Source organism: Lipomyces arxii (assembly GCF_038497795.1).
Source record: "Lipomyces arxii strain Phaff 12-163 unplaced genomic scaffold V1512scaffold_14, whole genome shotgun sequence".
In the NCBI taxonomy this organism is placed as follows: domain Eukaryota; kingdom Fungi; phylum Ascomycota; class Lipomycetes; order Lipomycetales; family Lipomycetaceae; genus Lipomyces; species Lipomyces arxii.
In genome coordinates this window covers 58,166-84,619 of record NW_027117713.1, presented here as the reverse complement: position 1 = coordinate 84,619, position 26,454 = coordinate 58,166, and the positions used below count along the sequence as shown (strand labels likewise).

At 43.7% G+C, this 26,454-nt stretch overlaps 12 protein-coding genes across 12 annotated transcripts; 7 read left to right on the top strand and 5 right to left on the bottom strand.

Moving 5' to 3' along the window:
- Positions 1-99: 99 nt before the first annotated feature.
- V1512DRAFT_292294 (uncharacterized protein) lies at positions 100-900 on the top strand (the record flags this gene model as incomplete). Its single annotated transcript, XM_066918290.1, has 3 exons — positions 100-554; positions 605-722; positions 772-900. Coding segments are annotated over exons 1-3 (675 nt in total), but the record flags the coding sequence as incomplete, so codon positions are not given.
- A 19-nt stretch (positions 901-919) lies between these two features.
- Positions 920-1,554, bottom strand: V1512DRAFT_248902 (Rhodanese-like domain-containing protein; the record flags this gene model as incomplete). Its single annotated transcript, XM_066914584.1, has 3 exons — positions 920-963; positions 1,013-1,298; positions 1,351-1,554. The coding sequence occupies 3 exons, from the start codon at positions 1,552-1,554 to the stop codon at positions 920-922; spliced, it is 534 nt and encodes a 177-aa protein (XP_066770350.1).
- Positions 1,555-1,720: 166 nt separating this feature from the next.
- On the bottom strand, positions 1,721-2,907 carry V1512DRAFT_210526 (cyclin-like protein; the record flags this gene model as incomplete). Its single annotated transcript, XM_066913508.1, has 5 exons — positions 1,721-2,008; positions 2,032-2,195; positions 2,249-2,501; positions 2,549-2,633; positions 2,681-2,907. 5 exons carry the CDS (start codon positions 2,905-2,907, stop codon positions 1,721-1,723), a joined length of 1,017 nt encoding a protein of 338 aa, XP_066770349.1.
- Positions 2,908-2,982: 75 nt separating this feature from the next.
- V1512DRAFT_265490 (Alpha/Beta hydrolase protein) lies at positions 2,983-4,504 on the top strand. Its single transcript, XM_066916905.1, has 5 exons — positions 2,983-3,308; positions 3,365-3,524; positions 3,577-3,701; positions 3,751-3,918; positions 3,966-4,504. The coding sequence occupies exons 1-5, from the start codon at positions 3,078-3,080 to the stop codon at positions 4,224-4,226; spliced, it is 945 nt and encodes a 314-aa protein (XP_066770348.1). The 5' UTR covers positions 2,983-3,077; the 3' UTR covers positions 4,227-4,504.
- A 1,619-nt stretch (positions 4,505-6,123) lies between these two features.
- Positions 6,124-6,273, top strand: V1512DRAFT_194406 (uncharacterized protein; the record flags this gene model as incomplete). The annotated part of the gene is made up of 1 exon (XM_066913149.1): positions 6,124-6,273. A coding segment is annotated over one exon (150 nt), but the record flags the coding sequence as incomplete, so codon positions are not given.
- Positions 6,274-6,444: 171 nt separating this feature from the next.
- V1512DRAFT_265487 (PalH/RIM21-domain-containing protein) lies at positions 6,445-8,869 on the top strand. The gene has a single exon (XM_066916904.1). It carries the CDS (start codon positions 6,647-6,649, stop codon positions 8,723-8,725), a length of 2,079 nt encoding a protein of 692 aa, XP_066770346.1. The 5' UTR covers positions 6,445-6,646; the 3' UTR covers positions 8,726-8,869.
- V1512DRAFT_277240 (armadillo-type protein) lies at positions 8,736-12,743 on the bottom strand. The gene is made up of 3 exons (XM_066917902.1): positions 12,382-12,743; positions 9,168-12,337; positions 8,736-9,119 (listed from the first exon to the last, which is right to left on the bottom strand). Exons 1-3 carry the CDS (start codon positions 12,603-12,605, stop codon positions 8,887-8,889), a joined length of 3,627 nt encoding a protein of 1,208 aa, XP_066770345.1. The 5' UTR covers positions 12,606-12,743; the 3' UTR covers positions 8,736-8,886.
- A 1,501-nt stretch (positions 12,744-14,244) lies between these two features.
- V1512DRAFT_241361 (aspartic peptidase domain-containing protein) lies at positions 14,245-16,017 on the top strand (the record flags this gene model as incomplete). Its single annotated transcript, XM_066914253.1, has 2 exons — positions 14,245-15,556; positions 15,611-16,017. The coding sequence occupies 2 exons, from the start codon at positions 14,245-14,247 to the stop codon at positions 15,844-15,846; spliced, it is 1,548 nt and encodes a 515-aa protein (XP_066770344.1). The 3' UTR covers positions 15,847-16,017.
- V1512DRAFT_265484 (pyridoxamine 5'-phosphate oxidase-domain-containing protein) lies at positions 16,017-17,061 on the top strand. Its single transcript, XM_066916903.1, has one exon. The coding sequence runs from the start codon at positions 16,220-16,222 to the stop codon at positions 17,012-17,014; it is 795 nt and encodes a 264-aa protein (XP_066770343.1). The 5' UTR covers positions 16,017-16,219; the 3' UTR covers positions 17,015-17,061.
- On the bottom strand, positions 17,009-18,418 carry V1512DRAFT_265483 (Mur ligase). Its single transcript, XM_066916902.1, has one exon. The coding sequence runs from the start codon at positions 18,306-18,308 to the stop codon at positions 17,031-17,033; it is 1,278 nt and encodes a 425-aa protein (XP_066770342.1). The 5' UTR covers positions 18,309-18,418; the 3' UTR covers positions 17,009-17,030.
- A 70-nt stretch (positions 18,419-18,488) lies between these two features.
- V1512DRAFT_265481 (aspartic peptidase domain-containing protein) lies at positions 18,489-20,658 on the bottom strand. The gene has a single exon (XM_066916901.1). The coding sequence runs from the start codon at positions 20,195-20,197 to the stop codon at positions 18,590-18,592; it is 1,608 nt and encodes a 535-aa protein (XP_066770341.1). The 5' UTR covers positions 20,198-20,658; the 3' UTR covers positions 18,489-18,589.
- Positions 20,659-22,700: 2,042 nt separating this feature from the next.
- Positions 22,701-26,026, top strand: V1512DRAFT_241350 (uncharacterized protein). Its single transcript, XM_066914252.1, has 3 exons — positions 22,701-23,071; positions 23,131-25,260; positions 25,308-26,026. Exons 1-3 carry the CDS (start codon positions 22,834-22,836, stop codon positions 25,688-25,690), a joined length of 2,751 nt encoding a protein of 916 aa, XP_066770340.1. The 5' UTR covers positions 22,701-22,833; the 3' UTR covers positions 25,691-26,026.
- Positions 26,027-26,454: the final 428 nt, after the last annotated feature.

The window sequence follows — 26,454 nt, the reverse complement described above, 5'->3', positions numbered from 1 at the left end:
ATTAGTATGAAAATAAAATGTTTGTGCGTAGACTAAACTCCCATTTCGATGTCGAGCCGCACACAATTCGGCGCGAAGTTTTCACATTACTCAATTAATCGAAAAGAAATATACAATCGTGAAACATGTCGAAATTTGAACGCAGATCTCCGAGCACATATAAAAATGACAAGCGGGTAAATGATGGTACAAGGAAGCTACACAATAAATTAAAATCGACAGCACATGTTGAGCCAGAAGCCGAGCTGGTGGATAATACTCCAGAGGAGGTTCCCTCTAATGGCTATAAGCGAGCGTCAAAACACGCACCACAGGAGATCTCAGCAAAGAAAGCAGTACCGTGGTTACGGCAAGTTGTTGACGTACCAAAAATCGAACGGCGAGATCCTCGGTTTGAGAACCTGGCGGGAAAGTTTGATGACACGCAGTTTCGAAAAAATTATGCTTTTCTGAACGAGTACAGAGAGCAGGAGATGAAGGATCTGGAAGCTAGAATTGCAAAAAGCAAGAATTTTGCTGAAACTGCTCAAATGCAGAAAGAGTATCAATCACTGGTATGCATTCCATAATGTACAGTCAAATGCAGTCCATTAATTTGTTACAGGAATCAAAATTAAACGCTGCAAAACGGAAAGACTTTGAAAGACAAGTCGTTAGAGAGCACGAGAAGAAAGAACGCGAGTTGGTGAAGCAAGGAAAGACGCCATTTTACTTGAAGAAAGGTACGCAAACTACGTGGGTTCTTGGTATGTGTTACTAACTTCGTCATAGCTGACAAAAAAAAATTGATTTTGACAAAACGGTTCTCAGAGATGAAGAAGTCGGAAGTCGCACATGCGATTCAGCGCAGACGAAAGAAAATTACATCAAAAGAACGGAAACAGTTACCACGAACAAGAGTGGAGTAAGAGTAATGTATTTATTTTGCAGCCTGCTCATTCTCAACCCAATCTTCCCATGAACCTATTTGTAAATTAGCGCCGTCAGAAGCAAATACATGAAAAGAACGTACCAGAGTAATTACCACGCTTCTCGTACCCAAACTCGCCAGCCAATTCTTGAGCGTAGTTACATCTGACTCCACCTAGGCAGTAGAAAACTAGTTCTTTGTCCTTAGATGGCTTTGCAAATCCGAACTTTTCTTCAAATGCGTCCTCAGAGAGCGACAGAGCTTGGGGTGACGACTTGTACGGAATATTGATAGCCGTAGGAATAAATCCTTCTTGCGCCAGCTCAGCTGGTTCACGAACATCGACCAAGATCTTCTCTGGATCTGGGTTTTCTGCTAATTTCTTAATCTGCCTCTCTGTTAAATCACAATCACATGCAAAAATATCACAGCCTACCAACATCTTCATAGACATATTGCTTTGGAGGACTGACAGTCGATTCGAATCGAGCAAATGGAAATCTTGTAATTTGAGAAGCTTTCAAGACCGGGCGATTCGGCGGCATATTGCGCGAAGAAGCAACCGAGTAGAATCGAGCATGCTGTGCAATCATAATAGTCTGTCTAAGCAAGCTTCGCGCTGAGGATCTTCCGATTGAAGCCATTGCGTATGTTTGACAAAGATTCTACGATGACAGACCACAGCTTGAACATGCGGCGCTGAACAGTGAAGAGCAAAGCGTACTTCAGCTGTAATATTTACATAAATACTTGCGATCACTATTGTATCCTACAGTTAGATATATCATAATATATATTACAGTTAGATATTTACATTCCAGTTTCTAATCTTTGCCTGTCCCAATCCAAAATAAACCGTATTGCGCCTTTATCGCCAATGGTAAAGTCACGTAGAGTGAGCGGGTCTCCGTCGTAATTTCTCTCACGCGCGTAATTAAGACGCTTGTTCACGTCAATTCGCATACTCATGAACTGTTCTGCACTTTTATACTTTGCGTGCAATAATGTTTGCGCAAGAGAGTCAATGTATAGTTCGAGAATTTCAAGAATAACGTCTGCATAGTCAGCCTGTGCTCGTAAAAAACGAATATGAACGTACTCTCATAGTCATTGGGATCAACATAATATTTAGCTGGCTCTATTATTGAAGTGTCCTGCTGAAATAAAGTTGCGGCGATATATATACACGCCAATGCAATTGCATGAGGAGTGGCTTTCAATGGTGCCAGTGTTCGGTACGAGTCAATTGATGCCAGCCATGCTGTTTCCGCCACTGTCGCAGGATCTTTACATGTTAGTATATAAAAGCCTAACAAACAAAAAATATGCAAAGCTCACACTTCAGATGTTTCGTAATTTTGATTATATATGGCTGTGGGTGCTTAATGCGAAAATCAAAAGACATAGTTTCCAGCACGTGTCGTTCAAGTGAGATAAGTTTTCGTCTCTGGTCCTCAATCACAGGAGAGTCGACACTGATATCAGGACCAGCCGGATGTTTGAGATAGTAAGATGCCAATAGAATATCCTTTAACTTCTTTAAAGTGTCTTCCATTTTGGCTGCCACAAACAAGCAAGCGTGTGCAGTATCCTGGATATGGTCAATGTTAAATTATAAATAACAAAACTAATACCGACATTCATAACAGGAAAGTCGTGCAAAGAATTGAAAAGGTAAAATCGTTGGAATAAAATCATAGCAGTTCCCATTGTTCTAATGGGACTATACACATTAGCCTCCTCAGCACAGAAAAACGGACAATAGCGTACAATCTCATATAGTTTCCAATTGATAAAATCAATGAGAATGCTTGTAGTTTGGGCTGCAAATCGCGGGCTGAATTATTTGTCTGCTGCACTAGCGATTTGATCTGACTCGAAGTCAAGTACGGTCGCGACAACTGAACCACAGATATCGTCGCGTCATTATTTGCATCTTTGCTTATAGAATTTAAATTTGTAGTTGTCGGCGAACCTGATCTCGGGGTTATATTCATCTGAATTGCTGTTGCATGTTTTTGTTCGCCCAAATATTTTGTCATTTACAGAGGTGATAAGTAAAAATATGGGGTTAGGGTTCTCACAAGTCATTTTCATTATCTGACTTAGACTTCGTCTGTCAACTTTGACTAAAAGCACATTTATCCGGACGTGTCGCAGCGAAAGAATGCGCGGAAATTCAGTGTGTGCTATATTGGCGTTAGTCGGAAGCGTTTATGGAGCGCGACCAGTTGTGATGTGGCACGGGCTAGGCGACTCGTATAACTCTGGTGGCATGACCCGCGTTACAGCCGTTTTAAAGGAAGTCCACGAGGATATCTTTGTTCACAGTGTTTATTTAGATGAGGACCCTAAGAAAGATTCAAATTTATCGTTGTTGGGAAAGCTTGATGACCAGGTATGAACAGAGTAGGTTTTGGGGTGTTTCGATCAGCATTGACATTTATTTTATAGCTCGCTGCTGTCTGCGAACAACTTGCAAACATTCCAGAGCTGGAAGATGGATTTGATGGACTTGGGTTTTCACAAGGTGGATTGTTGCTGCGTGCGTATGTTGAGCGATGTAACAAGCCTCGGGTTCACAATTTGATTACGTTTGGTTCACCTCAGAATGGTAAGAATGGCTAATGAAGTTCATAGCGTGGCAAAAGCGCTGACAGTATTAGGTGTTGCTGAGATTCCTCGATGTCGGGCTCGTGACTTTGCATGTCGACAGCGAAATGCCATTCTGAAGTCGCAAGTCTATTCTTCATATGCGCAAAACAAAATCACTGCAGCTCAGTATTTTAGAGTACGAGATTTCGATATTATACAGAGTATTTATGTTAACTGTTTAAAAGGATCCCGAAAGATTGGACGAATATCTGGAAATGTCTGGGTTTCTTGCCGATGTGAACAATGAACGGGACTTTTATAACACAACTTATGCTGATAATCTCGCCTCCTTGAATAAGCTTGTGTTGTACATGTTCACTGAGGATAAAACCGTGGTGCCCAAGGAGAGTGCAGTAAGTTGAATCTAGATCTATATAATGTTGAAGGCTAACAAAATAAGTGGTTTGCTGACGTTGACAAAAAGTCTGGTGAGGTGACACCACTGTACGAGCGTAATATTTACAATCGACTGGGGCTCAACAAGCTTGGAGACCGTATTGAGATGTTTTCTTTGGAAGGTCGTCATATGAACATCACAAACTCTACGGTGATGATGGTAGCTGAGAAGTATCTGGGTAGTACATCAGTACCTGAGTCCGTACAGAAGGGGGCTTATATGATAGATTCTAATCCAGATGGACAAGTTGCAGTTCAACTGTAGAGGAATTTTGTATTAATTTGGTTGTCATAAGGTTTAGGTGTTTCTTTTTATTTTTGGTGGAGAATGAGCCTTTGGTTGAATAGAATTTGTTAGGCGTATTTCGAGGAGTAGTAGTGCTAATTGCCAGGGGCGAGTTCGAAGTCAAACCGTGACCCCTGGAAAGATCCCCTGACAAAGAGTCAAAAACAAACAAAAAGTGGAGATTTAAAGTCAATGCATTGAAATACTGATTTATTAAGTATTGTTTAAATAATTAGTATTAAAAGTATTAAATAATATACGTCATTGTCAATGTAAGCGTTAAAACAAGGGTTTAAAGGCGCAAAACCAGGAGGTGAGAATGATAGCATTAGTCCGGGTAACTATAATTACAGGGGGGGGGGAGACTGGCCTGTCTCGTCCAGGACTCAGTGCATTCTCTCTTTCTTCCTCGTCCTTGCACGCAACAAAGAAGCAACCACATTTATAAACTGACCATAGTCAGCTTATATATTTTCTTGAGTTGCTATTTTATCTACAAGATATGGCAGAGTTTGACGCCGCAATTGCATTACTTGGACTGGTCGATCCCAAAGACGAAATGTCAAGCGACGAAGAAGCTGACGCCAAAACTAAGACTGAGAAAGACAACAAGAAGTCAAACGACAAGGAAAACGACAAAAAGAAAGAAATGAAGGATTTAAATGATGATAAAGATGAGAAGAGGGGTAAACGCGAGAGGAGGAAAAGAAAGGCAAAGGGCGATCTTGATGATGAGGTAACGGCTGGCAATGAGCCACCAACGTCTAAAGCAAAGACAACAAAGGCGAAAGGTGAGCATCTGTCGGACGCGACAAATAAGGAATTAGACGCAACCGAGAATGCGGATAAAAGTGCAATCACCATAAAGTCTGAGGGTGGAGATGAGTCTACCGCTGCCGAGTCGGCGAAAGAATCGCCAGCCAATAGTACTGCTGCCGGGTCTAGAACAACTACTCCTGTTCAATCGCAGCAAGTGGTCCAGTCAGCGAGTGACTCTGCGGTCAAATCAGGTCAAGGACAGCAGGTACAATCTCAAGCAATGCAGCAAGCAGGTTCAGGGCAGACACCTGGCCCTGAGTGGCGCGATCAGATGTACCAGCATCCACCATATCCGCCGTACGCCTATCAACAACAGTACTACCAGTCTTCACATCCTAGTACGCCTCAACACCTACCGTCTCCACAACATATGGGAATGCCACAGCATCTCTCACAGCACATGCAACAACCTTATCCCTATCCTCCCCAAGGGCATCAACCCCAGGCTCAGCAACCTCAAGGTCAGCAGGTAAGTTTACAGGCGCAACCTCAGTCAGTAACTCCACGTCGACAGAGTGTGTCGCCATCGGCTCAAGAGAATGTGGCTCAACAACAATCTCAGCAATCGCAATCAGCGCAATCACAGCCATCTCAACAACAACAAGACCAACCTCAAGGCCAGCAGTCACAAGGTGGCGCTCCGCGGTTACCTCCGATCTCACATATATCTCCTCCCTACCAAGAACAGTTTGCATATCCTGCTCCAGCACCCGCAGGATACCAACACCCGAATGGTGAGAAGGCGTCCTTTGGACCATCTCAACGACAGTATTATTTTTATGATCCTAATGATCAATTTGCGCAGGCAGGAGGGGTTCAACCTGGACACCCACCACAAGGCAATTACCAGCCGTACCCTGCTTCAATAGATCCCGCTCTTGGTGGGCATGCACCACCACCTGCCTCTCAACCGCTTGGAGAGTTTCCCAAGGAGAGGTTTTATCAACAGCCATTACAACCAAATGGAAGTAGTAGACGCAATCCAATCCCGCTAGTGGCTGCTACAGTACCTATTCCACAAGAATCGCGGCCTGTGAATTCTGCCGCTAGCGAAGATAAGCGGTTTGAATGCATGGAGTGCAATCGCAAGTTTCGACGCCGAGAGCACTTGAAAAGACACATATCTACATTACATCAGCGAGAGAAGCCATATGCGTGTGAGTTTTGCAGCCGGCGATTTTCGCGAGGAGATAATCTGCTTCAGCACTCGCGGATGCGTCACAGGTCTGTTGCAGGCTTAAGCTGAAACGTTTTATATGACGGATGAAAGGAAATGTTATTTTGTTTACTACATGGTTACCCAAGTATTGTACGATATATTAAATAGTGTCACTGGAGAAATGAATGAGTGGAGATATAGTCAATAATATGATGAATATATGCCATAAATATGAAATAAAATAAGGTTTTGTGGCGTTCCTACTTCGCCCCCAGAAGTGGGTTTGATGCCAATTTTGACTTTTTAGCACAACGAGATGTCAAGATCAATCTGATAAACACTGAACACTCTCCTATCAGCAATATAAGCAACAACAAATAGACAATACAAAATGCAATAACCACCAAAATCAGACCTGAAGATGTGGAGAAATCCAACTACAACTAATACGTATGGTGCTAAATGTACACCATACACTCTTCCAGCTGGAGTTATCATTCACGATTCAACAACATTCACTGTCGCGTCTACTGCAGTTTTCTCACCATTATGTGCTGCAACATCTACCAAATTGTCGTCGACTACGACGTCTATCTCAACATTTCAAACGCAATTCTACTCGTCAATGGTACCAATAGCTTACACCGTCGCAGGAACAACAGTATTGGCGTGGGTCCTTCTATTATTACTGTTCATCACACCTCAATCTAGACCGTATCTACAGAAGATAGCAACATTGACTGTCGCTATTTCATTTACAGTAGCTATGGCTGAATGCACAAAAATTATGAAGAAACAGTACGAATTGGATTATGCAGACCCAGAAGAAGTACGAACGTATGTAGAAGAAGGACTGACGCTCAAAATTCTACGTGTTGTGTCCGATATCTTTTTATGGCTGGCACAAGTACAAACATTGATTCGACTGTTTCCACGTCATCGCGAAAAGCAGATCATTAAATGGCTAGGTCTGGTGCTGATCGTTATCGACACTGTATTTTGGTCATTGAAATCGTTTTTACCTACTCAAGATGACGACCAATCTTTTCGTGATGCGATTCCAGCACTTGCATATTTATTTCAGATTATTTTATCCTTGCTCTACTCAGCTTACGTTGTGTATTACTCAGTCGCAAAGCGAGCACATGCCTACCATATCAAGAATTTACTTCTTGCAATGATGTCTTTACTGGCGGTACTCACTCCTATTATCTTTTTCTTGCTTGATATTTCCCGCCAATGGATTTCAGGCTGGGGTGACTTCGTGCGTTGGGTCGGTGCCGCAGCCGCTTCAGTCGTAGTTTGGGAATGGGTGGAACGAATTGAATTTTTGGAAGCCAAGGAGCAAGAGTCTGGTGTTTTGGGTCGCCAGGTCTTTGAAGAGGAAATGCTTGAGACCGGAACGAGCAGGGGTGCCAGAGCTTCGAGAGATATGGGTCGACGACGACGGCCGCCTTCAACAAACGGAAGTGATTCTGAAGGCGATGGTGCGGCGATTGAGAGGGAAGTTCGAATGTCTGGAGAACATCGTTCTGGACGACGCACTAGAAGCAGATCTAAAGAAGGCCGTCTGCACTTCAGAATCGGTGGAATGCGGAGGGAACATACAGGAGAAGAGCAAGCATCCGACGACGTCAATGAAACTGGCTCATCATGGGCTCGTGAAAGGTTTTTGACCTTCATCGATAATACAAGAATGTTGTTTGGCCGCCCGCTGTCTCGCGCTACTACAGGCACAAGCGCAACTAGTTATCGTGTGAATCCAGCTAGTATTCTAGACGAATCAGCTACTTCAGAAGAACTTCGGGTCCGACATGTTTATCCGCTCAAGCGCGGTTTATCACGATCAACTCACTCGGCATCCCCGGCGTCGTTTTCTAACCCGTCTCCACGACAGTCACGCCGTCCCCCACAGGAGGCAGGCTTAACGACTCGACCGATAACTACCACGGCGGCGCTAACTACGCAAGGAAACTCGCCAGCACCCAGTGTTTCGTTCCGCAACGACGTCAGATCAGCACCGCCAGCACCAAACCCGTCACCACTTGTGCGCGACAGAGTTAGTCCCATACTTGTACGAGACGTGGCTACAACTTCACAGTTGCAGCACCCGGAAGGCGACGAATCCGACGGTTCAGACGACCTTTACGTCGTGTACGGCGACGGTGCAAACTCAGAATCTGTGATTCTGAATTCTCGCTCCGCATATGTCGACCCTGCCTCTTCTCCACCACCACCACCACCACCACCTCCTCCTCCTCCTCCACCTGCATTCGAACGTCTGTCTGGTTTTAACAATGGTGATTATTGGGACGAGAAAGACCCTGCAGGACTGCCATCTCGGGTCGCCCCGGCAGCAGCCCAGCCATCGACTCATCCTTCACACGCACGTCGTGCACAACTCGAGTCAACGGATCAAAGTGCAGGGCGCTGGGTGCTCGGCCGCATCACAGGTGTTCGTGACTGGGTCGTCACGTTCGATGAAGACCATCCGAATTAGATTTCAGAGTGTTTTGTTTTGGGTACAGGCGTAAAGGTGTTGGACATTGTAGAGTACGAATGTAGAAAATGGGTATGCTAGGAGAAATTTTCTGGATTGCTGGTGGTGTAAGTCAATTGCTTTTATATATACACATGCATAAGATTCATGCTACTCGTATTTCACGCCGCCGGAATTGGTCGCACCTTGGAGAAAGTCTCGGCTACATACTGTGTCCATGCGGCCGGCAGCTCGACTGGCGACGCCAAATCCGCTGTGGCAGACTGGATTTGCTGTGTGATGCGCACGATGTGTCGTTGCAACTCGCCATGTCGCTCGAACTCCTGCTTGACTTCGGTTTCTCTAAATTTGCGGGTAATGACCTCTGTGAACTTCTTCGCCAGAATTTCCAGATCTGAACTCGTGTCAGTTTTACTCTCCACTATAAACAAAAACAACTTACAGGGATACACAAATTCGACGTCGATCTCGATGATCTTGCCCAGCATCACACATCCAATGATTTTTACATCGTGATCGTCGCTCAATCCGGCAACCGCACGTTCAGTCATAACGCTTAAACCCAGCTCGTCGCGCTTATCTTGCAAAACCGCAAACGCGACTAAGATAGCGTACAGCGCATCATAAGCGGCCTTGCGCGCTTCCAACCCATCATCGACCTTATGCTTGAACGGGCCCATCTGGACCTCGCGCACAAGCTCGGGTCGAGGCTGGGTTTCTTCAACCAAAAGCTTTAACACTTGCTGTAAGTAGTCGGCCACCAACTGTGGACGATTGTACGCCACGGATGTGATGGCGGAGATCGCCAACCGTCGGTTTTCAAGATCGGAATCCTCAAGCAAAGCGAAAAAATCAACAATGATGGGTCGTAACAAGTCCTCACTAGACGCTGCCGGGCTTGCAGCCTCTTCAGCAAGTGCAGCATCGCTCTGGCTGAACAAAAATCTTACTGCGCCAATGACCAAGCTTCTTGTGGCCGTATCTGTCGATTTCAGCAGGGCGCGCAAGTCTGGAATAAATTTGGCAGGGTCAAGTGCTGTTAATCGACCAACGCACTCAGCGGCTACAGACTTAATTCCGTTGTCCGTGACATCAAGCGCAAACAGACGGCTCCACAAATCAGCAGTATAAGGCGCAACCTCACTAGCCCGCTCAGATTTAGACGAGTTCAGAAGGATGGCCTCCCGCAGTGCAATCACAAGCATCTTCGCATTGCGAGACAATGGTGTAAGTTGAGACGCAAGCTGCGGCACATATGCATCCACATTTGTCGCGGCAATTGCACCGAGTGCCTGTGCAGCCGCAATCTTGACTTCTTCGTCCGAGCTTAAGAACAGATTGTACAGAAAACTCACATCGGCAATCGTGACTGGAACTGTACTCGACCGTCGTGCAAGTTCAGCAATCACGGCCAAAGCACCTCTAGCATTTACCTCAGAGCTTCCGGTGGCCTCAAGCTTGATACAAGCCAAAGTGGTGTCTACAAGGTTACCGCTCAACATCACTACCGCAACAGCCCTCGCAGTCAGATTAACATCAGCCTTGGTCAAAGCTTCAAACAGTGCTTTGGCATCGCCTATCTGGGCTTGAACTGCCAGTAAATTAAGCAAGGCCTCAGACGATCCGTACTTTGGTACTAGCTCAACGATCGTATCAACAATCTTGCCACGTAGAGGACCCAAAACAGTTATCAAAGTTGAGAGAATTGACAAAACAGGAACAAGCAGCTGCAAATCATCTTCAATTAAAACGAAACGAAGCACAGACAGCAAATTCGTGGCTGCGTCCGTTGTTACTTGCTTGGAAAACTTTTCAATAAATTCGTGTAATGTAGTGACTGCAGACAATCGTAAACTTCGATTTGATTTTTGAAGTAGCGACGCAAGTTCGGCAATGATTGCATTAATCCATTCAGCCGAGTAAGCAACATCAAGCTTGCTTAATGAAATAGTGCTCAATGCTCGAATGGTGACTTGACGTGTCGTCTCGTTACGCAATCGTTCAAGCAAAACTCCACAGTCGGACCTGACTTCATCTGACGAAAGCGCAACGCGGGACATAATAGTGCCAATAACCATAATGGCCTGTTCACGTGTTTCAAGATCAGAGTCATGTGCAGTAGCTTTGGCGACCGCTGTCGCGTGTAATTGGACAATGAACGGGGTGACATCAATGGCAGAAGGACTAGTAATGACAACCACAAGCTCGCCCGTAACCGCCAATGCCTCACTGGAAATCCTATAAAATTTATCATTTGATAGCGAAACGATAATGGCAACGATGGTTGGAAGAAACTCTGCAATTTGGTCAATTGAATGACTAGCAAGAGCTGAAAAAAACTTGATGACACTAGTGCGCAAAGTACCATGTGCAACTACAGATTCAAGAGTTTGGATAAACAGCGAAAATTCATCTGGTAGATTGCACAAAACGCTGACAAGTTCTGTTGCACAGTTGAGGGCAGCTTGCTTTGTTGGTATTCCTGGTGTTTTGGACATGTGCTGTGCCAATAATTTAAACACGCGAACAGAAAGAGCTGGTAACTGACTCTTAGGATCAGTTTCAAGTGTCATACTGTCGTCTGACATTCTGCGTTTTCGTTTGGGGAGAGTAGGTGAGGTGATTCCAGCAGTTTGCCGAATAAGAGAGGCAAATGTGTGTATAACTTCAATACGGACACTTTCTTCTCGCTCTTTGAACCGTGACACCAAAAGCGGCGCAATAGAGCCGTAAAGGGTACTAAGTAGATCAGGCCGGGTGCCAATCAGCGTACCAAGTAACTTGGCCGCGCCGCGACGCAATTTCCAGCTTACATCGTCCTCGTCTGAAAATCCTGTGTCGTCATACAAATCTTCCAAGTCCTCATCAAAACCCTCCTCGCTGTCTGCATCATACATTTCCTCTTCGTCGTCTTCGTCATTTACGGCGTAATTTGGATCATACTTCAAAAATCGAGAAGACACAGCAATAACGTCTCCTGTAAATGCAGTCATTTCTGTTGGACACAGACCTACCAAAGTTTCTAAAGCAACTATAGCAGCTTCACGAACATCGTCATCTTCAACATCTAGTGACTTCAGCACGTTTGGAGCCAGCCGAGCAAGATAAGGGCCAGTACGTATGTGGCTTGCTTTGCATAGAGTTGAACAGACAGAAACCGCGACTCGAAGGCTATCATTATTGCCACCCTGGCTGAAGGAGTCAATCAAGTAATTCATCAGATCATCCCAGAGTTTTGCTGTGAGATGTGAAGACAGCGCGCCGAGTGCAGAGACGGCACGCTTTCGCACGAGTCCCTTGCCATTTTCAAGAACGCTGATCAATTGAGTCTGAATTTCTGCAACCTGTTCAGCAGATAATCCACTTCCAAATTTATTTAAGAGATCGACAAGCACATCAAGCGAGTCAGTAGACGATTGTAGAGTCGGTAAGAGGGTATGCAATAGTCTGGCAATGAAGATTTTACTTGAGGAAGGTGAAGAGCTGGTTATTATCGTGCGAAGAGCAGTGCTAGCTAGCGAGCTATCTTCATCCTCGGTGGAAAAGAAAGACAAACGGTTAAGAATATTAGTCAATTGTGTGTCACTGATCCGAGATACAAGCGGAGCGAGACTAGTCGTTAATGACGAACTCATGTAGTTTCGATTCAAGCTCACCATTTCACGGCCAAGTTCTGAACTTCAGCATTATTGTCGGACAGTGACTTGAGAATACCGTCAATAATTCTGTTGACAGTCGTGATTGAATCTGAAGCGGAGAGTGTAATTGTCTTGTTAGATAAGATAGCGTACAAATCCGACAAGGACATGAACCGGTAGTCCGAATCCTCAGAAGAAAGACGCTCAAGAAGCGGTTGAATCACACTTGAGCTGTATGACATAGCTAGAAATGTGGTATAGAACCAAATAAGCAACAACGCGTTCGATAATCGAGATTTTGCACGCACGTTTATGTAAGAATTCAGGGGTCAATGTTTGCTGATATTATAGAGGGTTTAGTACTGGTGTTTAGGGTATAGTGTTGCAATCTGTCCTAGGCCAATCCGGACTAAACTCGTAAGCATAGTCCCATAATTATGTGTAAAATTAATGGAAATTAGTTTAGAAGGCTGGTTAAATATATAAGGACTTCTAATACACGTTGTAATTAAATAGAATTGGCAAAACAGCTAAGACAAAATACTTAAAGAAACAACGATAGATACAGAAGAAAAGTAACTGGGGAATTCAGTCTGAAGCTTAACATGAAACCATACTTCCCAGGTCCTGTTCTATTACTTTGGAACCCTTTACGACTTGTGAATATATGTGATTTCAAGCGTCAGATATTCAATTGATTCCAAGAGATCTAAAAAAGCAAATTATCACTTCTTTTACACTTTGAGTCAGTAATGAACAACTGGTACTCATTTCTCTTGAAAGCTAGGTGCTGAACGCATTAAAACGCAAACAAACCCGATCTCTTTCTTCCTTTCCTTTTCTCCGCCACAGCTTGTTTGACGCGTAACTTTTAGATCAAGTGGGTACATGTAATCAATTTTGCATGTAGTACTTGAACCAGAAAAGTTTCAAATCTGCAGGGTACGCCTCCGCGTATGCATTGAACTTGCATATTCAGAACTCATGAGTGAAGCAACAGAATACGCAGAATAATACGCAGAATATCTGTGGTTGCAGAATAGCTGTATATAATGTAGTAATAACGAATCAAACACTAAAGCAGCGTCAATAATAGTATTATTTGGCTTGTCGTTATGTAAAAATATCAATTAGACTTCCTAATTAGGTTAATTTAAGTTGACGTCATGATTTCAAAGTTTTTTGAGACTAGGGCTTATGACGGCGATGGCAACGAATGGCCAGGAAAAGAATGATCTCAAAGTGCTCACTTCGACTTACTTAATACGACAACGACACTAAAAGGCACTTAAAGTTAACCGTCTAGATAGAGCTTTACCCGTCCGTGTTTAACGGGCCCGATTGTGTGGTACTGCCCGGGATTTGGACGGTATGTTCATATTGATTATTACTCTTGAGTATTTTATTCGCGTACTCGTCAGCAGCACCTTTTTGTCAGCATCCTTAGCCTTGAAATAGTCAACTATTTTTGCATGCGCATTTCGATTGTAAAAAAGCAGTTAAAGTTATTAAATTTGCCACAGTGCACAATAAGTCTTGGTTACTTTTTATAACATAGTCTTGGGGATCCGATCTCGGCACTTGTATCCATTTTGCTAAGCAGCCTCTTTTCTTCAACGCCAGTCTTCAAGAATAAATTCGCGTAGACTACTCGTTTGGACTTTCCCTCTTTCACTGGACTATCGCTAGAATTATAGAAGCATTCTGTTTTTTTTTATACATCAAGAGATCAGCATTATTTCAATTTCACATTCATTTACGCTAATAAGAACTGCTCTTGGTTCAAAAATATTGCAATCCTGTTACTGAAGTTAGCGGGTTCTTAGTAGAGTAGTGGCAAAGCAGTCCAATTCAAAAACTTCCTTTTACACATTTTGAAAGATGCGTTTTTTTTTTATATCTCTTCTACTGCCGCTTGTCAGTACTCTTGTTGCCGCAGAACCGGGCACAGTCAAGTTTGAACTCATCCGAGAGAAGCGATCGCCTAACACTATTGATCTCTTTCAGCACCGCCATCGTCATCGCCTAAGTCGCCGTCAGTCGTCAGTTTCAAACACAGTCCAGCAGATTCTTGATAACTATAGCTATCTGTACTACGCAAACATAACACTTGGAACGCCCGGCCAGAATCTACGACTCCAAATCGACACTGGCTCTTCCGATGTCTGGGTTCAGTCAGGCGAAAATCAAGTATGCCAAGAACGATCTGATCCCTGCGCTGAGAGCGGAATCTTTGAGCCGGAAGATTCATCTACCTATGACGTAGTTGCTAGCGACGCTTTCTCAATCAGATACGGCGATCTTTCTTATGCAAGAGGAGATTACGCTCAAGACTCTTTTGGAATCGGAGGTGCTACAGTTCATAACCTGACCGTCGGCGTTGCGACTAACGCAAACGCGACTGAAGGAATCATGGGTATTGGCTACGCTTCTAATGAAGCAATTGTAGGCCAGCAAGGTCCTTCAAGTCAGTATCCTAACCTTCCTGAATTGATGGTCCAGCAAGGATTGATCCAATCGCGTGCATACTCACTGTGGCTAAACGATTTATTTGCTTCTACTGGAACTGTTTTGTTTGGCGGAATTGACAGAGCTAAATTTTCTGGAAATCTCGTTGAACTTCCGATTGACAAATTTGTCGGTGAGTCGTCACCGTCTGAATTTTTTGTCACTCTTGATGGTGTCGGGTTCACAGATACCGATGGAAGTCGTGTTCCATTGGTTACGAATCTTCGTGAGCCTGTGTTGCTTGACTCAGGAACTTCGTTTAATTATCTGCCTGATAGAGTACTGGTATCTTTAGGTCAGGCCATAAGCGCCCAATACAATGAAAATCTGGGATTTTTTGTTCAAACCTGCGCAATCACAAGCTTGAACGCAACTATAGATTTCAACTTCAATGGCGTCACTATCCAAGTGCCATTGAATGAACTACTGTATCCGGCTGTTACGACATCTGGCCGCCAACTGACTTTTGAAAACGGAGACCCTGTTTGTCTTCTTACTGTGTCATCCAACTCGCAAATTGGAGTCAGTATCCTAGGCGACACTTTTCTTCGCTCTGCCTACGTGGTCTATGATCTTGACAATGCTGTCATTGGTCTGGCGCAGACGGTTTTCAACGCCACTGACTCTGACATTGTCGCCATTGGCACTGGATCTGATGCTGTTCCTGGTGCCGTTGTGAGAACCAGTGATGCTGCAACCTTGAGCGGTCAGGCAACAGCGACTAATGAGGGGTTCGGAGCCACACCGGCATTTGGAACTACAGCCGAGCTCACTTTTGACGTGAGCTCTACTGCTCCAACTCTCCATACTGCTACCGGCAGCCCCAGAACTACAGCAACTGGTGTGACTTCTCCCACAGCTGCTGCGACTCCTACTTCGACAGGAAACGCCGGTGCACGTGTAGATGCGAATGGATACAGCGGACGCGCTTTGGCAGTTGCTGCTGCTGTCGCGGCATTTGCAGTCAGACTGTGAAAGTTAAAATTGCTTGTGGATATATGTGAAGAGTACGGGAAAAAGGTAAAATGTAGATTTCTTTAGCTAGCAATTCATCAAAAGTCGCTTTTGATCTTTACATGCGTACTTTCCGTGATGGTGATACCCCTGACTATACGCAACAAAAACCTTTAAATCATTCGTTTCGTCGTTCTACTTAAATACCAAAACAAATGTCTAATATAAAAGAAAACCTATAGTGCTAATTGCAAATGAGCCCGAATTACCATAGGCCGAACTTCCATATACGTCAGTGCGGCTCAGTTATTTTCCCTTACTCGATGAATAAATATATCTCGAATCGCTGGTTTTGTCTAGAAGCTTTTTAATTGTTCATATACAGTCAGGCAGAATGGCACACAATCACGCAGGTCATGATCACTCTGCTCACAACTTAGAGGTAATGTCGCCTCCTTGGGTGTCAATGTTTCGCTCCACTATGTTACAAGAGACTTCAACAGACGAAGTAGCTGCTGGCGAGCTTCCTCCCTACCCATTCACGCTGGCCACCGTGTCGACAACAATACAGAATGATCCATTAACCAGCACAAGTCAGAAGCGGGTTCTTCCTCATGCGCGTATTTGCATGCTCCGTGGTTTTGCTGGCTCAGCTACTTCTGGTATTTTAGTAACCACTACTGACAAGCGGATGCTAAAGTACGCTCAATTAAGTGATTATGACAATGACGGTGTGTTTGAAGCGTGCTTCTGGTTTGCGAAAAGTAAATCGCAGTACAGAATGTCAGGCGCATCACGTCTTATTGTCCAGAAAGAAGGCGAGCTGTTTGTGGTTGATCCAACAGCCGGCTCTGAAGAGCCAGCTTCTGAGGACTATGCTAAAGAGTTTAACAACGTATGGGACAACTTGTCAACATCAATGAAGCTGTCGTTTATCAAGCCACCGCCCGGAACAGAGTTTACTCAGGAATCAATTGATCAGATGGATAAAGTATCCCAGCTAACTGATGATCATCATGCGGGCAAAGAAATTTCACAAGAGGTCATCAGCGAAGGCAAGAAAAACTTTGTTCTAGTGCTTCTGCTACCTGAATTTGTGGACTACGTAAACGTACAGGGTGTCGGTCAGCGAGTGGTTTTCTCACTTGCGGGCAAGTACGAATGGATTTTCCACCAGGTTTGTCCTTAAATGAAATTCTATATATTTACAATGTACTTTTGGTCAACCGTAACACATCTGATATAAGATATAAGCTCCCACATATCACGACTGGAGCGGAACACGACGATAGAGCGTTAGATATCACGGTTTGTAAACTCAAACCTTCTGTAGGTACAGCATCTAAATCCAGATCCTTAGCTGCTAAGTTTAGAGCGGTCAGATCTTGCGGTACGACCCAAGACATGGTATCGACAGGGCTAAATCCGACCGCATAAAATTTATCGCCAGGACGTCCTAGCAAAGACAAAATTTCAGTTGCCTCTCTGTTTCCCGATAAAGCCATGACCCATGTTATCTTTTCGTCTCCTCTCAAGTTTTCATTGACGAATTTCCCTAATGAAGATGCTGCTTGTACGTTATGTGCGCCGTCAAGCAAAATCTTTCGGTCCTCATTACCTCCAAATGGTTCTGCTGATATAAACTGAAGCCTACCTTGCCATTGAACTTCACGAATTCCAGCTTCAATTGTTGATCTCGTAACCGTGGGCAATAATTTAGCAACACGGTCCAAAGCTCTCACCGCACATGCAAGATTCATGTACTGATAGTCACCATTTAATGGGGTTTCTGACAACTTGATCTTGCCATAACTGTCTGTCTCCAAATACACCCCGTCATCTTGTGAAAGTATCTCGTCTGGCTTTACCACTGAGATCTGATCGAGACTAGAAGCTTGCGTTTCAATTGTGGAAAGTACTTCTGGTACATTGTCACCGGACACAGTGCATAAAGTTTTCGCACGCATAATACCAGCTTTTTGAAGAGCAATCTCTTTAATCGAATTGCCTAGTAAATTCTGATGATCCAGCCCGACTCTAGTTATTATCGTACCCAGCACCCCGCGTCTTTTGTATTCTATATTCGTAGCGTCTTCCTTCCCACCAACACCAACTTCAATTACTGCAACATCAAGTTGCTTCCGGTTGAACACTTCCATTGCCGTCGCTGTAAGCAATTCAAAGTCTGTAGGTCTGACTCCTGCTCGTTGTGCGGTCTGCTCTACCAGCTTCTTTACGTCAGCAAATAGTGCTTGAGAAATAGGACTCTCATTCACAAATATACTATCTCGAGGTTCAAGCAAAAACGGCGACGTGAATCGGCCTACAGGTATCGACGACTTGTACAGTATCGAAGACAGATACGCGCAGACCGAACCCTTGCCATTAGTTCCGGCCACATGGAACACCTTAAACGTCTTTTGCGGAGCAAGCAGTGACTCCATCAGCGGCTTCATCCGCTGTAGCCCCAGGTTTATCGACATGTTATCATCATTGCTCTGTTTGTAATCAGTTCTTAATCAATTTGTTGTAGGTGTTTCGCGAGTAAAATTCAAGCCCTTACCCTGGACGTTTTATTTTCGGGTAGTTCAGGGCATTTCTCGGCTTAAAATCTGTGTTTCTGGTCACAGAAAGTTCGTACGATCAATGCATACGGTCTTGCATATTATTACCAACATTCTATTTTTCAAGTTAAGTAATACATAATTACCACAAGATTTAATAAACAATTTACTTTACATATTCACACACTAAAGTTTACACTTTAAAAATTAATGACGGCCGTTACAATAACGACCACAATACTCAGCGTAAGAGTAGACAAAGCAACCCTAGTACCTGCACTGGTATCTGTAGGCACAGTCAGAAGCGAACTGGAAGTTGGATGCATTCTGGACGTGAAATGAGTATAATTGCCAATCACAGAAGCTGCAGTCGTCATGGGTGCCAAAGTCGACGTCTGGGTGAGTGCTGATGTGATGTTGGGAGAGCCCTTATAAGACGTTTGCTTATGACCCTTCGAGGTAGTGGAGGTTTGAGACTTGCTCTTGGTCTTAGTGCTAACAGGCCGACTAGCTGCCTTTGCAATTCCGTTTCTGCCTTTAGAAATAGCAACGATATCCGATTGGGTCGCATTGTAAACCGTTTGAGCGAGACCAACAAGCGCGTTATCAAGATCATAAACAACATAAGCAGAGCGAAGAAATGTATCACCCAAAATGCTGGCACCAATACCGGTGTTGGATGAAATAGCAATCATGCACATCGGTTCTCCGCTTTCAAAATACATAGCATCGCCGTCGTCCGTGGTTGCAGGAAGGACCAGCTCGACAAATGGGATTTTAATTGTGACCCCTTTGAACTGGAAGTCGACAGTAGCGTCTGAGTCAGTGATGTCACATGTTTGAACATAAGCATCCAAATATTCATTATACTCTGCCTTGATAGTCTTACCGAGAGCTTGAAAAACGTCTTCAGGTATGTACATAAATGAAGTTCCGGAGTCAAGTAAAGCTGGCTCCTCAAGATGCTTTCCCAAACTGTGCTTTCTATCTTTCGCTTCTGTAATACTGACGGCGTCCAAAGTGATGAAAAACTCTTGCAATGTGGCACCTTCGACATAATCGGCAAGTGGAAGTATCGCAAGATCACCCTCAAAACGAGCTCTGTCAATTCCCCCAAACAGCACGCTGCCAGTTGAGGCATGCAAATCGTTCAGCCATAAAGAGTATGTGAGGGATTTGATATACTTCTGTTTGTATAGCAATTGAGGAAGATTGGGATACTCTGCCTTAAGACCGTTTTGATACACAAGCGCCTCGTTAGAGGGAAATCCAAGACCCATAAATCCGTCTGTAGCGTTCCCTTCTGTCGCAACTCCCATAGTCAAGCCTTTGACAGTAGCACCACCAATACCGAATGAATCATGGGCGTACGTTCCTCTAGCATAAGTATAATCTGAGTACTGGATTGAAAAAGTTTCATCTGTAATTGGGTCGTAGGTAGATGATTTTTGCAGATCGAAAATTCCGGTAGAACAGGAGTCGGGGTTTTCCTGGCAGAACACGTTCTGAGCAGTTTGAACCCAAGTATCAGATGATCCAGTATCGATAATAAGCTGGATTTCCTGACCTGGAGTGCCAATCAAAACGTTTGCGTAATAGATATAGTTGTAGTTGTCAAGAATTTGCTGAACGGTCTTTGGTGCTTCGGCACGGCGACGAGCTAAGCGGTTGCGATGACGAGATTGAAAAAAATCAGCAGTATCGGGCGATCTCTTCTGTCGAGTGATGCCAAACTGAATAGTGCCTGATTCCGCAACAGCAACAGAACTGAAAAGTGGCAGCACAAATAGAAAAATTATATAATGCATATATAGATAGTTATGATCTTTCAGTTTCAGAATTGCCTTATACAACAGCAAAATTTGATTGAACAAAAGTTGGCGCCGATGCCATTGTCCGTGTATTATAAGCCCCTAGACTCGTAAATGCATTCCCGTCAATAGCACATTCTCTAATTAACACCAATAATCTCCACATAATAGAACTTTTAAAAAACATATGTATTCAGTAGTAAAAGTAAACTGACTAAGCTAGCAGCAACAATAGCAAGATGTTTAGCATTGTCGTGAACCTGTTAGGTCCCAACCGTATGGCGATGTGGCGCACAAATATGGAATTTACACTTCAGTTCACCTTCATACAAATTGTTTCAAACCCAGTTTTTTTTTGGCCTGCAAGTCTCATTAATATATGCACATACAGGAATGCCATTTAGTTTCAAGCAGGTCCCCTTGAAATAAGCGAAAGACAAGAGCGTACTCAAGTGCGTATTCGCCGGTACGTTTTAATTAAGGGGGAAACTTTAATGGCAAAGGCCCCGCCATACATACCTTGTATGTCTCAATTGAGGCTCTCGAGGTTCAAGTTAAAGATGCCACATGGTCATAGTGGATAAACTAAAACACTTCTAGAATAGTCCTCCGCATTTTGTCGTATTTTGTCACGGTCCAAAATCGGTCTTGAACACCAACAAATAAATATGAGGCCGCCAAAGGTTACATCAAGCTAGCTTTAAGTAGCAATTCCTACACAACTTCAAAATTGTTGCCAATTTATTGCAGCCAAGAAAGTTGATGGCTTGTTATTTTTATTGATATCAGAAGCCGTAGTATGATTTCAATTAGATTATATTAAACAGAAATAGTAAACTGCCTCAATCTCAACTATATTATTGACGTGATCTTTCACCTCAGATATCAACGACAAATGCATCTGTAATGCAATGACTAACATATCAAAAAAAAAAAAAAAAAAATGACAAAGAGATCAAGTTCAGTAACCTAGGTTTGCGCCTGTAGCCACGGGCTAAAGCCTAAAAGCATCCGGAGCAATTACTGAGAGGTTGTGTGTTATGTGAAGGCTTCCGCAATAAATGCAGTTTGGGGCCAATGTCGTCACAGAGCAAACTTGATAATATTTTAGTTATAGTTCCAGTATTTATTTATTTCGCGCTCATGGAAAGAGCTTACTCAGAAAAAAATATTGAAAGCTTGATGAAGAGTGAGACTAATTAAAATTAAAAGCTTTGCTACACGCTTGAAGCAGGTACATTGCAAGCTGTGCTAAGGCTTGTACGATGCATTTCTACCAGTCCCAATTGAGAAAGCATCGCTAGCAAATACTCCATAGGTAGATGAATCTGCCGGCCCAAAAATTCCGCTTTCAGGGCAAAGGTCAGAGTCTTTCCAACATTCTTCATTTTCATCTTACTGAACCCAGGCATCAGAAAAACCAGTAGAGATTTGAGCCAGAGAATCTGACCAGGAGTTGAGGGGGGGTTATGTTTGCATGGTACTGATAGCCGTAATTGTTAAGAATCTGCTTGACCGTACTTGAACGTGATGATTGCATGGAGCGTGAAATGTAACCTTTGTGGTGTGAGTCGAGAGCAACATCATTGGATGTCTGCTTATGTCGCGCGATATCAAATTTGACTGTACCTGGTATAGCAGCAGAAAAACAAACAAGGGAGTCAGAGTTAGCAGTTGTAATATAAATGTGATCGGAAAGCCGTGATTTAACGGTACGACAAGTAGATCAGGTAGATCAGGTGGAAAGCGAGTTTTTGTTTTTCAATTTGCAATAGAATAGTAGTGACAAGTAGAAGGCGGAAGATTGAGCAGGCAATTATATATAAAAGAAATTAGGAAAAAATAATCCACTTAGACTCAGCCACCGGAAACATCAGTATGCTTATAGTATGCATAACTAATCTAAATAAGCAGTAAGATAATCTTGTCTGAACCACTATATATTTGCACAGGTCGCATGAAAGACTAAAACTTCGCCATTGATGCAAATCACGAATGCCGCTCTGGCCTCGTATTTGTTTCCTTAGTTAGAAGACCTGTGAAAAGTCTTATGAACTACTATGCCTTCAAGTAAGCTCTCAAACAGTCTGGCCTTCCACGCAGACCCATTATTAGCAAGACGCATGAGAACTATTGAGAAGTATTAGATATCTACGCCAAATAAATAGAACAAGCAGAACCACTTTAAAACACAGCGCAATACAAAACAACAGTAACAGATCCTACCAAGGTACACGTAGAGATACATAAAAGCAGCACGCAGATTAATAAAATGCAAGCAGCTTTAATTTGTCAGGGATAGAAAGCGACAAAAGCACATAGGAGCATTTTAAAGTAGAACTACATGATTTTACCTACTTCAAAATGTTATGCATAATTCCGGCCCATCCCTCTAACTTGAAGACTCGAATAGCGGTCGGTATATGCCAGGGATCAAGGTTTATAGCTTTAGGGTTAAGGGCGCAGGGTTCAGGGCTTTGCGGATTGTCCCAACACTGACATATGGGCTCTATTCACAAGCGAAGTCGTCCGATTTAGCCATATAGGCAGACACAGACTGATAAAGTGTTTTATTTAGTACTTAATAGCTGTTCAAGGCAAAAGATAAGCCACTGTTTGTTTATTTGCAAGCCATGTATCGCATAATGCGCCATGCTGCTCTGCAGAGACGACAGCTGCCGCCACTCCTAGTTCGAGCTCGGCCAAGTATCTATAGTCTGGCGCAATCCAGACGGATAGGAGGTGCAGCTACGAGTCGTGGGCTATCAATTTCTTCTGCTGGAAAGCTTTTGGGTAAGTTTGTGAGAGTACCAGCTGCAGCAGGGGGGGCTGTTGTTGCTGGCATTGCGTATGTTGAATATCAAGTTCAAGGTAAGAAACACATCTGCAAGGATAAAATTGATCAAATTCAATATTAATACTTTACAAAGAGGCAGCAAGTTTTACGAAAGATAAAATTGGACAGGCAACTGATTGGATTTCTGGAACCGCATCCAATATTTACGATGGAGTCGAAAGTACAGCGACCAACATCATAGACGGCGTCGAAAGTATAAATGCACCAGCGTGGCTTAAGGCCTTATTTGAGAAGTCTGAGTCAAAAGATTCTGATTCTGGATCAACAAGCGACAGCTCCAAGTCAAGTTCCAATGACGACAGCAGCAATTCAAGCAACTCATCACCCGGCAACGGCGGTGAAACGTCAACATTAGTTGCTGCTGGTGCAGCATCTGCAGCAACTGCTGCTAGTAATAATGAAGATACAGATGAACGGGCAGCTGCGTCGACGGTGCAAATGATGCTATTGACGCGTAAAATGATCGAGATTAGAAATCTGCTGCAAGAGATTGGCGCCAATAGTGGAAATCCCGCTGCCACGCGTGTTCAACTGCCATCAATTGTCGTGGTTGGATCACAGAGCTCTGGCAAGTCGTCAGTTCTGGAGGCTATTGTTGGGCATGAGTTTCTGCCAAAGGGTAATAATATGGTAACTCGCCGACCGATCGAGCTAACGCTCATCAATGCACCTGACGCGGCGGCAGAATACGGAGAATTCCCGGCGTTGAAGCTTGGAAAGATTACCGATTTCACACAAATTCAGCGGACTTTAACGGATCTAAATCTCGCAATCACAGATACTGAAGCTGTATCTGACGACCCCATACGCCTCAATATCGTTTCACCTCACGTACCAGATCTCACCTTGATTGACTTGCCAGGATATATCCAGTTGGCAGCAGCAGATCAGCCGGAAAGTTTAAAAACAAAGATCACTGCTTTGTGCGACAAGTACATTGCTGCGCCAAACATTATTCTAGCGATTTCTGCGGCTGATGTTGATCTCGCCAACTCAACGGCTCTTCGGGCGTCAAGACGTGTTGATCCTAGAGGTGAGCGTACTATTGGTGTTATTACAAAGATGGATTTAGTAGAACCCACCCGTGCTGCAGAATTATTACAAAATCGGAATTATCCACTTCAAATGGGATATGTCGGTGTTGTCAGCAAAGTCCCTAGCTCAATGCGGTCAAGTACAGGTTTACTGTCTAGACTAGGTGGTGGCGGTGATAGTGGTGATATTGGTGCTGTGATTGCAAGAAACGAAGAAGCCTATTTTGGAAGACATTCTGCTTTTGCTCAAATGACAGCGAAGGCCGAAGATCCGCAGCAGCAGCAAGTGACATTGGGAGTGTTGAATCTAAGAAACAAGTTGATGCGCATTTTGGAGCGCACTATGGCAAAGAGTCTCCAGCCGACGTCCGACGCTATCCATCAGGAATTGGAAGAGACGTCATATCAGTTCAAAGTCGAATACAATGACAGACCACTTACGGCAGAATCTTACCTTGCTCAGTCACTGGATTCTTTCAAGCTTAGTTTCAAAGAATTTGCTAGCAGATTTGGCAGGGAGCAAGTGAAAGGAATGCTCAAGAGTGAACTTGATCAGCGGGTACTTGACTTGCTTGCCCAGAGATACTGGAACCGGCTAGATGACAACGAGGTGACTCCTGCTAGTGATCCAATGACAATTAAGTCCATCATACAGCCTATCGTTGAGTTACCTACTGCAGCTGCGGATGATGTGTATTGGCACCGGCAACTGGACGCATGCGTGTCAAGCCTGACTAAATCTGGAGTTGGCCGCATGTCGACGACGCTTGTTTCAAATGCGTTGACGGGCGAGATGGAGCATTTGGTCAACATCGGGGCATTCAAGAGCCATCCATATGTGAAAACAGTCATTCAAGACGCTACTATGGAAATTCTTGGTTCAAGATTTTACTCCACTGCAGATCAGGTCGAGAACTGTATCAAACCATACAAGTATGAGGTTGAAGTTGAAGATCGGGAGTGGAGCAGATCACGGGAGCACGCATTTGCGCTGCTGAAAGAAGAGTTGAAACAATGCCAGGATGCATACAATAAGCTGCAGCGAAGCGTTGGTAGTAGCAGAAAATTGTCACAAGTGGAAGGGTTTGTTGAGCGTACTAGAAAGGGTCAAGTCAGACTTGAAGATGCGAACGAAGTTTATGGCTTTAGTCAGGCGCTACTCGAAAAGGGTATGAGTATGTGTATCAAGAGTACAAAGAAGACTAATGTTTCATAGGGCGCGAAGGCATTTTCTTAAACAAACGGGCTGATATTCTGCGGCTGAGAATGCAGGCTTTAAAATCTAAGCAGTGCAAGAGTAAAGACAATAAATACTACTGTCCTGAAATATTTTTGGATGTTGTCGCCGACAAGCTGACCCAGACTGCTGTTCTGTTTTTGAATGTCGAGCTTTTATCAGATTTTTATTACCATTTCCCTAGGGAACTTGACTCTCGACTTGGACATGGACTCGCACAACAGCAAATGACGAATTTTGCTCGGGAAGATCCTAAAGTACGCCGGCATTTGGATTTACAAGAGCGAAAACAAAAGCTGGAACTAGCTTCAGAGAAAATCGAGACAGTGATTGCCATGCAGAAGACACGACGCCCAAATTAAGAAGCTGTTTAAGTCAATATAATGTACATATCTAATATTCTGTATAATGACAATTATCGGAAAGTATTTGATTTTGTTTGATAAGATCTACAGAAATAGCGCCAGCATTTTTAGGCGAAATCTTTAGAACGCATTTGATAAGCAAATTAAGTTACCTGTCCATTAACGTTCAGGGGTAATTTATACACGGGTCCAGTTAGTATAGTAATCATTAGTGCCTTCTGTTATATGTATATATACGTATATATACATATACGTATATACCATACTTTTTATAACTATTTCTTTTCCAGTATAATGATTACAGAGCGTAATAGTTAGACAATAATACACAAGTTACATATTTTACTATGCGAAGACAGTCGAACCCGGCCTATAGTCAGTACCGTGTAGAGTCACGTGTGGCTCAAGTACAAAACGTTAAAATTTTTATAGCACAAACATGTAGCATTTAAGCATTAATTGCACTATTTATTTACATTAAGGCCATAAAATTTACAGTTTTGTAATCTGAGCGATCCAATTTGCATGGCTCGAACCACCCTTAAGCCAACCTTCTCTCATGACACACAAACCATATAAGGTCGTGCTCTCATATTAACATTACAAGTCTCTTTTGCATATCCCGTATATTATACTCAAAGAAATGTCCTCTGCTGCAGCGGAATCAACTCCCCGTCGACCGCGGCTGTCCGCTGCATTTAGGTCCTACTCTAATTCGCGATTACAGCGTTCGTCAAACAACTCAAACTCAACATCGGCAT

Coding starts and splice junctions, on each gene's coding strand:
- V1512DRAFT_265490 (XM_066916905.1), top strand. CDS start 3,078: ATGCGCGGAAATTCAGTGTGTGCTATATTGGCGTTAGTCGGAAGCGTT. Junction 3,702..3,750: donor CTGCAGCTCAGTATTTTAGA/GTACGAGATTTC, acceptor ACTGTTTAAAAG/GATCCCGAAAGATTGGACGA. Junction 3,919..3,965: donor TGGTGCCCAAGGAGAGTGCA/GTAAGTTGAATC, acceptor TAACAAAATAAG/TGGTTTGCTGACGTTGACAA.
- V1512DRAFT_265487 (XM_066916904.1), top strand. CDS start 6,647: ATGTGGAGAAATCCAACTACAACTAATACGTATGGTGCTAAATGTACA.
- V1512DRAFT_277240 (XM_066917902.1), bottom strand. CDS start 12,605: ATGTCATACAGCTCAAGTGTGATTCAACCGCTTCTTGAGCGTCTTTCT. Junction 12,338..12,381: donor CAGAACTTGGCCGTGAAATG/GTGAGCTTGAAT, acceptor ATTAACGACTAG/TCTCGCTCCGCTTGTATCTC. Junction 9,120..9,167: donor CGTCGAATTTGTGTATCCCT/GTAAGTTGTTTT, acceptor ACACGAGTTCAG/ATCTGGAAATTCTGGCGAAG.
- V1512DRAFT_265484 (XM_066916903.1), top strand. CDS start 16,220: ATGGCACACAATCACGCAGGTCATGATCACTCTGCTCACAACTTAGAG.
- V1512DRAFT_265483 (XM_066916902.1), bottom strand. CDS start 18,308: ATGTCGATAAACCTGGGGCTACAGCGGATGAAGCCGCTGATGGAGTCA.
- V1512DRAFT_265481 (XM_066916901.1), bottom strand. CDS start 20,197: ATGCATTATATAATTTTTCTATTTGTGCTGCCACTTTTCAGTTCTGTT.
- V1512DRAFT_241350 (XM_066914252.1), top strand. CDS start 22,834: ATGTATCGCATAATGCGCCATGCTGCTCTGCAGAGACGACAGCTGCCG. Junction 23,072..23,130: donor TGTTGAATATCAAGTTCAAG/GTAAGAAACACA, acceptor TACTTTACAAAG/AGGCAGCAAGTTTTACGAAA. Junction 25,261..25,307: donor TCAGGCGCTACTCGAAAAGG/GTATGAGTATGT, acceptor AATGTTTCATAG/GGCGCGAAGGCATTTTCTTA.